This window comes from Parambassis ranga, chromosome 15 (genome assembly GCF_900634625.1).
Source record: "Parambassis ranga chromosome 15, fParRan2.1, whole genome shotgun sequence".
Taxonomy (NCBI): Eukaryota; Metazoa; Chordata; class Actinopteri; family Ambassidae; genus Parambassis; species Parambassis ranga.
Genome location: NC_041035.1, coordinates 13,169,683 through 13,180,677, shown reverse-complemented (window position 1 = coordinate 13,180,677; position 10,995 = coordinate 13,169,683). Strand labels below are relative to the sequence as shown.

Here is a 10,995-nt window from a genome sequence, read left to right as displayed (position 1 = left end):
AAGGAAAGGAAATATGTGCAGTTTTCATTAGAACATAATGGGAGACAGACTGTTTGGGCCTGTTGAGCATCAACAAACTTGGGGAACAGGGAAGCACAAGTTTATCATATTGTGAATGCATAAAAGTATGATGATGAACTGCACTGAAATGATGAAATAAATAACTTGACACAACAGTGCAGCACAAGGGTAATGCTGCAAATATTATTAGACCTGGCATTCAAGTTGATCTATGAAAACTGCTCTGTAGAGATCTGCTTGCTTGTTTTAGCTATTTAACATATAATAGCCAGAGTATGAACTACAAACATTTGAATAAATATTTTCATGTAAGGTGACTGATAAATTCATGACCTGATACAGACTATCCTGAGTGCATGCTTAGTATGCACATATAGTGCATCCTTTTAGTGATTATGCTGAACACCTGAAATCAGCACAGTCACACACAGTCATCCTGGCATGGAGATCAGAACACATCCATCACCTTCATTATTCACCTCACCTGGCATCCTCAGACCTTGTTCCAAGATGATGAAGGAGCTGAGTGGCCAGACCGTTTGACAGTAATGATGATGATGATGATGATGACCTCCAGAAACAGGAAATCTGGATGCTCCAAAACTCCGGACTAACTATGTAAATGTAGGAAGGGGTAATGTTGAAACATTAATGGCCTTGGGTTTCTAAAATAAAGTCCTTCTATCTTAGGCCATAGCCTTATCAATCACTCAGTATCAATGTTATCGCCTACTTGTGGAACTTTTCCACCGACTAAAGTTTAGATTTATTAATCAGACAGCAGTGTATACGTGTCAATTACAGACACTGACAGACAAAGTGGCAAACCACAGTGTGTCTGCTTGTGTCTGCATGTGTCTGTGGCTCACCTCTCATCCATTTTTACCTGTGGGACACAGGGAATTGCCTATGGCTTTTCTATGCCATGCAATCCTAATGAGAAGCACCATCACCCCCACTGTTATATTTGACCCAGTTTAATCTCCACTTCTCTGTTGCCTGTCTTCTTGTGCACTTTACCTTCACGTATACCCCAGCTCTGGGGGGAAATTTGTCTATTAATTGTGATGTTTGTTTTTAGCAGTAAGTTGTGTATTTATGTTGCCAATCATCTGTGCAAATTTTGTTTGTGGCTTATCAGGAGGAAGGTGAACTATGCTATTACACCAAGAAAATGTTTACTCGCCCTCATTTTTTATTCATTTTTTACCATATTTCAAAGCTTCTTCAGCTAGCGCAGTTTGCTTTGTTGTCATCACATGACCACAAACATGATATGCATTTAAGTAAATATATATATGGAAAGAGTATCTTTGCAGAATAATAGGGTTCATTATACAGCCCTGTTTAATTATAGTTACACAATATAATACAACTCACTGCAGAGACTTTAAAAAATAGATGACCTATAACATCGACTATGGGCAGTTTGGTTTGTTGTTATGATGTCTGCATGTTTTGCCTTCTGGGTTACTCCTTGTGTTACCACATTCTTGGAAAAGGTTGCAAGGATGTTTTTTGTGTGTTGCTCTGTAACGTGACTGATACTTGTGTTGAGTGTAGTGTTGTGTTGTGTTGTGTATAACTTAAAATATTAGAAAACAATATATCTGATGTACAATCAGGTCTTTAATAACAACACTATAATCTATTTGTATCTATTTATATATACATTACAGAGTAAAAAACATTTCACTTTTGTGAAACTTGGATTAGTTTGTCACTGAACCTTAAGCTAACCTAATAATGCTGTTTTACAGTAGCACATTGAGCAGAACGTCGTCTTAATATATAAACATTTAAAGTATTAATTAAGTTGTGTTTCTGTTAAACAGGCAGGAAACACGGAACATACCAAAAAAGTCCGTGAGCTACCGGAAGTTGTCAATAGAACTACAACGAAACGTGACCATTCAACCTCTGACCTCCAGCGTCATTTTGCGTCATTTTGCCGGGAATGCTGGACCACGTGTCTCGTGCCGGCGTGGTCGTTCCTCCAATGAGCGATTCATTACTTTTCATTCCGAAACGGGTCTGGGCAGGGAGTATACTTGCAAGATGGCGGCGCGGTGGGGAGCAGGCGAGGAGACTTTAACTGCGTGCAATATAGATTTTTTCCCAATGGATACACTAGACGAGGTAAAGAACAGCTTCTACACTTCATTTCCCAGCATGTTAGTTCGTTTGTGTCAGTTTCATGTGTTCGTGTTTTAGGAGAAGAGGCAGCTCATGTTGCCTGCATGAGCTCCACACTGCGCATGGAAAAGTGACACGTGGATGCAACCGTAGAATCACTAGTGGAACTTGTGTTTTTAAGTACTTAATGATTTGTAGTTATTACGATTTGAGAGCTCTGTGGTTTTATTTAATCATAACTATTTGCGTCATAGTAAGTCTTGCCGGTGTTTCTAACATCCTCGGTGCCGGTGGGTCTTTCTCTGAACGAGGCAGGCTTTCTGGTTTATAATATGGGCAATCGCTCAAATAAATAAAATGACAGTTGTGTATTTTTAATGGCTGTTGGCTTGGCATGAGCACAAATGGTCTAATTTGATTTAGTAATTCGCTTTTAAGCTCCTTGGTGGATTTTTGTGTAAAAGTACTCCGTGTACTGCTCATTAACTGCTTCATACACACGTGGTGGCGACAAAACACTGCAACATGCTAACAATTAGCTCATTCAGTACTACAGTGTAGCTTTGTAGGCCTGATTTATGTATTTTTTTAACCTGTATTGGTGATAATTGTGTCGTGGTGTAAATTGTAGGCTCTGTGCCAACACGTTGCAGTAACGTGTCATCCGTTCAGTGGTGATGAAGCCGTTTCTGTATTTACAGTAACTGCACCGAGAACGACCACGCTCACACGTGTGATTACCTGCACTTCAACATTTATACTATATCGAAGTTTTCATTCATAATGCGTGTTTATGTCCACATGTGGGTGAGTCGTGGTGAATCACATGTTGGCCTTCACACATGCGCAGTAGAGACAATAAGTTTACAGAACCTAAAGTGGAGTTTGAGCGCTGCTACTCTTTATGTCTACAAACAGTTTGTACGAAGTGCATTGAGATGTCGTGTTAAGCTTCATAATGTCGGACAGGAAGGGATATTAGGGTCTTCTTCTGGTTTGTTGTAGTTCAACACGTGGGCTAAGTGGTCTCCCTTTGGACGGCATGAGGCGAGGACCAAACATGTCTGCGCACTGTGTGTTGACAGAAACACGTGGGTCACTGAGAGAGTGGCATGTTTCGGTGTAACTGCGTGATTTAAAATATGATTGACAGTGGTACACTACCTGAGCATACCTCACATGCTCTTGCTTCAACTGTTTGAATGTGTTTAATTTAGAATCTCTTATTTCTATTCAATTTATAGGAAATGACTGGTATTTTGTTTTGCTCATTTTCATGCCTGAACCAAAAGCATGTGCCCTCTCTCACCCTCTGGGGTTTCCTTTTCTGACTCACTTTTTCAGAAACCTCACTTATTCTCAGCCTAAATAATAAATCATGTTGACCCCCTTAGTCACACTTTGTCTTATTTTTATATTTCTAATAAATTATTGATTTTTTTCATTCAAGAGAATGTTCATCGATTTTTATTTTTTTCAAGATATTTTTCCCTAAAATAAAACCCCATCCATTTCTTCTCTTTCAGACAGCCATACTGAGCTCTGGTGAAACTCTAGAGGCACTCCAAAACTGCTTAGACCCCTCTATCCTCTCTATCTTTGAGGATACACCAACAGTAGAGGTAAGACTTTTATGTTACAGTTGCCTTAGAGATCTACAATGCGTAAGGATTGTACAGTGTTTGTATATATGACCTGATGTTTGTTTGTTTAGACTAAAGGACTTGATGAGGAGAGTGAAGCTACGCTGCTAACCGCCCTGACAGAGATACTTGACAATGTGGATGATGAGAACTTGTCTCCATTTGACACACTTCCTGACTCAGACCTGCTGTCAGGTCAGAAGGGCAGGGAACACTCTCCGGTGAGCGCCCAGCTGTTGGACATAATTCTCAATGTGTCTTTTACACCCCTGATCTCACGTGACATCCGCTGTTACTGTTTGGGGCAGAAAGTGAAAAGCAGAGCCTTGCTAGTCTCTGTGTTTCTATACCCCTTCTCTTTGAGTCAAAGTGGACAAAGTGTTGATATGCTTTTGTTTATCTTTTACGTTTTAGTTAAGAAGATTGCTGTGTCTGTCCCGTTCCCCTCCAGAGAAAGACACACTATGTAGGACTTTATCAACTGGAAAGGTAGCTTTTCTCACTCAAGGCAACATGTTTACAAATGTACTGATCTTTTCAGAATTTGACTGGATATTTATGTCCTTGTCTGTGCTCAGAGTCTCCCCAGGATACACACAGACTCTATCCAGAGGAGTGATGGAGAGGAGGAGGAAGATGGCTCCCTTACTCTAAGCCCAATGGGGCAGGATTCAGGTCCTGACAATGACCTGCTACACTGGGATGGTCTGAGCCTTCCACTTCCTGTCACCTTTGAGCAGGAGGGTGAAGATGGTGTTTCTGTTAGCCTGGGGGACTTGGTCAGGCACATGCACCCATACTGTATGGCGATATGTGTGGAGAATGAGGAAGGGGAACAGATGCTCCCTGAGGGAGGTATATTACTTGAAGTTGTGGACCAGGGGGAAAATGGAGAGCCCATCCTGGCCATCCCAGACATGAACCTACCAGTGCCTCTACCACTGAAGGAGCTGTCCTCAGAAAATGAGCAGAAAGTTTCTGATGAAGCAGAAGATGTGGCCTCTGACAGTTCAGAGCATATAGTTGTTGATGATGAAGATCCAACAGTTAATGAGGTTCAGGTGAAAAAGGTAGCTCCACCTACACCAGGTCTAAGTTCAGATGTAAAAAATGAGAAGATTAAAAGACAAACAGAAGAGATTAAAGAGAAAAGTCCCTCTCGTAGAAAAAAGAAAAAGAAAGGAAAAGAACCAAGTCAACCTGATGTTGTGGAAGGAAGAATTCTCAGGAGTGCTAGAAAGGCGGCACAAGAATCGCCTAAAAAGCCTGAACAAAGGTTAGTCAAAGAAGAGAAGAAACACAGAGTTCCAAAGGTTCCTCCTGCTTCTGCTACAGCTGCTGTAAAACCTAAAGAAACAAGCATATGTCAAACTGAAACACAGACAAAAGCCACCACTACAACACTATCACCCAAATCAAGTGTGCAAGTTGACACACCCCTGTCAGCCGGAAGGGATTCACCTCCATTATCCGTTAGCCCCGAGAAGCCAACCTCTGTACCCACAGTGCTGATCTCCCAGCAGCCCAGTGAGAAGCCAAGACAGACGGCCCTTGCCCCTGTTGAGCTAGACAAATCAGCAACCCCCTCAGTTTCCCTTTCCCCTGAGTCTTTGGAGAGCCCAGCAGCTGCTCTTAGCTGTCCCGAGTTGACACCGCCTGTTGGTGAGGCCCTCCATCCTGTGTCCCTGGCAATTCCAGAGCCAAAGCCCAAATCACTCAGTCTAGCGGAGTACAGACGGCTTCGACAGCAGAAAAAGCCAGCTCCTGTAGAAAAACAAGATGACAACAGCACCAAGTGGCCCAGCCTTCCAGAGCTTCCTCGGGAGCTGCCCCCAATTCCCTGCCTGCCTGACCCCAGCCCTAAGGATCCCAGACGGCATAACCCCCAGGCAGTGAAGAAGGATGTAGAGGAGGTGAGACCTGCCTGGCAGCCGAGGGGACCAGCTGCACCACCCACCCCTGAGGCGTTGCTGGTGCCACCAGCCTACATGGTTGCCTCATCCAGTAAAGTTTCTGCTTCGGCTCCGAAACCACAGCAAACACCAGAACCTTCCAAACTACCCCAGAAGCCATCAGTTCCCGCCCCTCATTCAGCCAATGAGTCACCCACACATCAGCAAAGTGTGGCTCAGTCTGTGCCTCAAAAACCTGTCACTCAGCTTATATCTTCAGCAGATGGGAAACCATCTCCTACACTTTTGAGGGAAAAGAGCGGACTTGATGAAATGCCAAAGTCTCAGCAGGTTTCCCTGACATCCAAAACCACTACATATGCGGTCAAACCCGCTGCTGCTACTATCCCCCAGAGGACCACTGTTATTGCCCAGAAGGTGCCAGAGGTTACTGCCCCTACCTCATTAAATAGCTCCATCACATCAGATAGCAGATCCAAACCAACAGCCAGTACTGCCCACATACCAGACTCACAGAGTCCAACAACAAAAACGGTTGTGCCTGAAACTAAAGAAAAACCCCAAAGAGCAAAGAGTCCTACACAGGAGCTGATCGAGGCTTTTACCACTGAAATAGGTGAGCTTCATTGTTTTATATCAAAAATGATTTAACCAATTGATTCAGCCACATGAGCAACTGGTGTTTATGCTGTTGCTGCTATTCTGTGTTCAGCTGGTTCAGTTGTTGGCTGCAGGAAAATAATCAGCAGTGTCTCAGTAAAAACTGAACCATTTAAGACTCTTCCTTTTAATGATCTTTTTGCCACTTTAATCGAATGTTTCTGGTCTGTCTTGATGAACTGTTGATTTTTTATTTTGGGTGGTTATAAGCCATGTAAACTTTAAATGATTTTTTTTGTCTAGGTATTGAAGCTGCTGATCTGACCAGCTTACTGGAGCAGTTTGAGGAAACCCAAGGTAATCATTTTTTTGCACTTTCATAGTTAAATTCTGCATCAGTTGGTTGTACTAATCAGTAGCCATACCAGGCTAAATGAAGTCAGAGTGTCGGTTTTCTGGTTTCGTAATGGTGGGACATAACATACATCATTGCAGTTCTATTTTTGGTTACTGTAGTTCGTTTGTAGAAAGACTTTGCAAGGGGTTTGCAAAGTTAAAGAGATTAACTGATATTTTCACCAGCAAGGACCATCATATAGTTAACAAATCAATAAAGTGTGGAACAAAGATGATGGTTTTCTTAAACCTTTTTAGGAAAGTGTGTTCACATGTTGGTAATCATTACATTCCGCTTTAAGAGAGCTGCATGCTGCAGGGGGCAGAGGAGCTGTTTTGTGCTCTTGTCTGCTCAGCTGCTGGAATTCTGCCCTGTCTGCAAATCCATTTAACTCTCGCCCTGCTGTCTTTGTTTGGGTGGATGTACAATAGCCAACTGGTAACAAGTGGTTAGACAGTATGAGTCATTGCTCCTGTCAGTGACTGTATTGTTGAACACATGTAATCCTGCATTATTTGCTGCATGTACACTTAACAGTTTTTGGCCCACACAAACAAAACCTCTCTTCTTGGCTGCTTGTGTTTTTTGTGTTGTTCCCTGTGCTTATGCACTCATTCCCCTGTTCCTTCTCACTTTAGCCAAAGAGGAGCAATGTGTGCCGGAGGTCTCTGGTAGAGCAGCAGCTGTAGGAAACTCGAGGTGAGTTACCCTACAGCACTGACGCTGCTCTGTGTGAGTGAGCCAGTTAAAAGGTTCCTGGAAGAGTGAAAGCTGTTTGCTGTGTGTGTGTAGAGGTGACACATGTTCACCTTTCGCCAAGACCTACCGATGAACCTCTCATCTTTTAGCCAGACTAAAAACCCTAGGTCTGAATTCAGTCACAAGACTAGCTTGGGTACTGATACACCACTGTGCTTTCTTTGCAGTGTTGAGTTGGTTCCAGAGAAAACGGTTGTGGAGCGTTTAAGAGCTAATGACCTCTCAAGCACTGCAGGTAATTCAGCATTTGCCTTTGTAAGGGTGTGCATCTAAAATTAGTTAACAAGTCATGCAATATCTCAATTGTAAATATTATTATATCAGGTGTAATTGCGATATGCATTCTGTCTTTCTGCTTCAGCTCTGACTCCTCCAGCAACTCCTCCTCACCAGATGTGGAAGCCTCTGGCTGCTGTGGCTCTGCTGGGGAAGAGCAAGACTGCTGAGGCCTCAAAGCCAAGCCCCTCTAAGGTTATTCAGATAGAAGCACAGCCTCTGCCTTCACTTAAGTCCCGCAGTAAACCCACTGCTTCTGCTGCTACTGTAGCCCCGGACCTGGCATGCATGGACCATGACTATTGCCTTCCCAACAAAGGCGCTTCTGCTGGAGAGCTTGGCAACCGCTGGAATGTTAAACAGCAATCTTTTATCACTATTAAACCCATCAAGCAGCACGCTCCAACCACTACAGAAAGACCCGCAGCTGCCCCAGCATCATCTCTCCAGGTTACCATAAATCCTGTGGTAGCAACCAAACCATCAGTGTTTCCACCAACGGAGCCCCTGGAGCAGGAGACGAATAATGGGATGGAGGGAAGCTCTGTTCTGGAGACTCCGGATGCCTCTCCTGCTCGACAGGAGTCCGAATCTGCTTCCAGAGACAGGAGTCCAGGGAGAGGGCCATTGGAGAGGTCATACCGTCGGCGTGCCTCCAGTCGTACACCCAGCCCAAAGTGTAGTCCCAAAGAGAGGACTGGAGGTCGGTCTAGAAAAAGAAGATCCCACCGTTCTCCCAGCCCCATGTCGAGCTGTTCAGAGTCAGACAGCCATTCCTCTAGATCTCGGTCGAGATCTCCTGCAAAGAAAAGGTGAGCTCCTCTGCCTAAATTTCCAACGTACCAATTTCTACCAGGTGGCCTTTTTCTTGTTGCTCATAAGCATTGCTTGTTATTGGTCTCTAGGTATCGACCCCGAAATTCTGAGAGCAGTTCCAGCTCCTCTTCCCGTTCCTCCTCTCGCTCCTCACCTTCTGCGTCCCGCTCTCCTCCCAGGAGAAGAAGGTATTCATATTCCTCCTCTCGTTCTGGCTCCTGGAGTCGGTCCAGGTCACGGTCTCAGTCACCTCAAAGAAAAGCCCAGTGGAGAAGAAGCAGAAGATTGTACAGGTAAATACATAAATCATGCTGCTTAACTTGGTAGCTTTACAACAAATACTTTATCAAGGCCTTTGGGGAAAAAAGTCTGAAGCTTTCCTTTTTCGCCTTTCCTCAGCCCTTCATATCGGCCCAGTTATGCCTATGAACCAAAGCCTAATGTGGAAGAAATAAAGAGACGCAAAGAGAAGGCCATTGTATGTATAAAAGAGCTTTCTCTGGGAAAAATAAATTCCAAAGTTACAATATTGTAAATATCTGGTTATAATTTTGTTTCTCAGGAGGAGCGTCGTGTTGTTTACGTTGGTCGGATTCGAGGAACAATGACCCAAAAAGAACTTAAGGAACGCTTCTCCTTTTTTGGCAAGATTGAAGAATGTACCCTGCACTTTAGAGAACATGGGTAAGTACACACACTGTTTATTAGCTTTTTTAGCGATATGTTATAGAAGAGAGAAAACTGCACTGTCTTTGAACCTTGTTGGTCGTATCTGTGACCTTTTAGGCCAAGCTACAGTGCTAAAGCAAACTCAAACTTGTTCATAACTGGGGCCTCCTGGTACCACTCCCAGGTTGCTCTTTTAAAAGCAAGTTACATCTCAGATCCATGTGTGCTTTCTTAAAACTCTTCTTCACCAAAAAAATGAACGATGATTTGATGAGATGATTTTTTTTTTACCCCTCACAGGGACAACTATGGGTTTGTGACATATTACGACACCAAGGATGCTTTCACAGCCATTGAGAATGGCAGTAAACTACGCGAGCCTGATGAGCTGCCATTTGACCTCTGTTTTGGTGGAAGGAGACAGTTCTGCAAGGCCAGCTATTGTGATTTGGGTAAGCATTGGCAAGTGGTGCTAATGCATTCAAGTTGTAGGGTTAAATTTGTTAGATTTGCTTTAAAATGATGCATGTCTAACGATTTTTATTATTTGAATGCAGTGTAGTAATGACTTTGTTGTTCTTCTTTCAGATTCAAATAAAGAGTACGAACCATTGCCTTCTTCTAAAGGCAAGTTTCAGGCACTAGACTTCGACACTTTACTGAAGCAGGCCCAGCAGAATCTGAAGAGGTAACAGGAGGCCTACAACAGGAAGCAGCCGACATTTACCTCAGAGCCGACAGCTGGCTCCTCATCTGCAACACTGGCTTTACATTTCAGTTGTTGCATTAGTTTTTGTTTGTGTTTTTTTTTTTTCGTTTTGTTTGTTTGTTTCTGCAAGTTAACACCTTCTATTGAAGTGAAGTTTATAATGAAAGCAGTAAAACAGTTTAAAAAAATGGAATGAGTGAAATTAAATAATTTTTTTAAAGTTTATTTAAATGTAAAATTAAATTTGAATTGTATGGGGAGAAAATCATTTTAAAAAAGGATAAAAATAATGAATGGAACTCCCTAAGTAAGGGAGAGGATGTAATACATTTGAATGTACTACAAACCTAAATAATAATAAAAAAAAAGTTGAATGAAATCCTTGTTTGATTTTTGTCAATGTACAGATATGCACATAGTTTATATACTGGTCAGTTATTTGCTGTTTTACCTCACTATTGTTCTATTACATGGATAAAAGGTTTTGTCTTGTCACAGTTACACAATAATTCATCAGAACAAATGTGTTAAGTTCAGTTGCTATTGTTTTGGGGTCTTTTAAGTGAAACTTATAATTAACAGATCTATCCAATTTAACTACATAGAAAATAGCACAGCTGTGTTTTTAGGCCAGATGCTTTCACATTAAATTACATGTCACATAAAGTAGTAAGACCATTCTCTGGTCTGCAATAAGAATAGACGTTATGATTTCTCCATAATTAAGGAATAATGCATGAACGGAATGGGCTTTATCCTGATTATTTGGGAGAAAGCGTGTGTATTCTCAGGTGTTTGCAGCCCAGCAGCACCTCCCGTCTGTTTGAATGTGGTGTTGGACTTTAGCTGCATTCCTAATATGGACTGGAATTTCAAGATTGTAGATGGCTGAAGAGATATTTAACTCCATCGCGGAAAAAAGCACGGCATTTGAATTTCTGTTATAATTTTACGAATAGTACGAACCTTTAGTTGTCCCCCGACACTATATGAATTCAGTGAGGAAATGTTTATTTTCCATAGTCGCAAATTAATCAGTCGTGACTCGTTTTAGAT

At 42.4% G+C, this 10,995-nt stretch overlaps 1 protein-coding gene and 1 non-coding gene across 2 annotated transcripts; both read left to right on the top strand.

Annotated features, from left to right (window-relative positions):
• Positions 1-2,054: 2,054 nt before the first annotated feature.
• pprc1 (PPARG related coactivator 1) lies at positions 2,055-10,318 on the top strand. The gene is made up of 14 exons (XM_028424138.1): positions 2,055-2,160; positions 3,684-3,779; positions 3,872-4,021; positions 4,215-4,289; positions 4,379-6,329; positions 6,617-6,670; positions 7,349-7,409; positions 7,637-7,704; positions 7,831-8,557; positions 8,651-8,854; positions 8,961-9,039; positions 9,124-9,245; positions 9,531-9,682; positions 9,819-10,318. The coding sequence occupies exons 1-14, from the start codon at positions 2,080-2,082 to the stop codon at positions 9,920-9,922; spliced, it is 3,924 nt and encodes a 1,307-aa protein (XP_028279939.1). The 5' UTR covers positions 2,055-2,079; the 3' UTR covers positions 9,923-10,318.
• Positions 9,303-9,442, top strand: LOC114447846 (small nucleolar RNA SNORA50). The gene has a single exon (XR_003671871.1). It is a non-coding gene; the product is annotated as a small nucleolar RNA SNORA50 (small nucleolar RNA).
• Positions 10,319-10,995: the final 677 nt, after the last annotated feature.

What these genes read in the sequence shown, in the direction of transcription:
- pprc1 (XM_028424138.1), top strand. Translation starts at nt 2,080, where the DNA reads ATGGCGGCGCGGTGGGGAGCAGGCGAGGAGACTTTAACTGCGTGCAAT. An exon ending in AGGGCAGGGAACACTCTCCG is followed by an intron (nt 4,022 to 4,214) that starts GTGAGCGCCCAG and finishes TTTACGTTTTAG; the next exon opens with TTAAGAAGATTGCTGTGTCT. An exon ending in AGATCTCCTGCAAAGAAAAG is followed by an intron (nt 8,558 to 8,650) that starts GTGAGCTCCTCT and finishes ATTGGTCTCTAG; the next exon opens with GTATCGACCCCGAAATTCTG.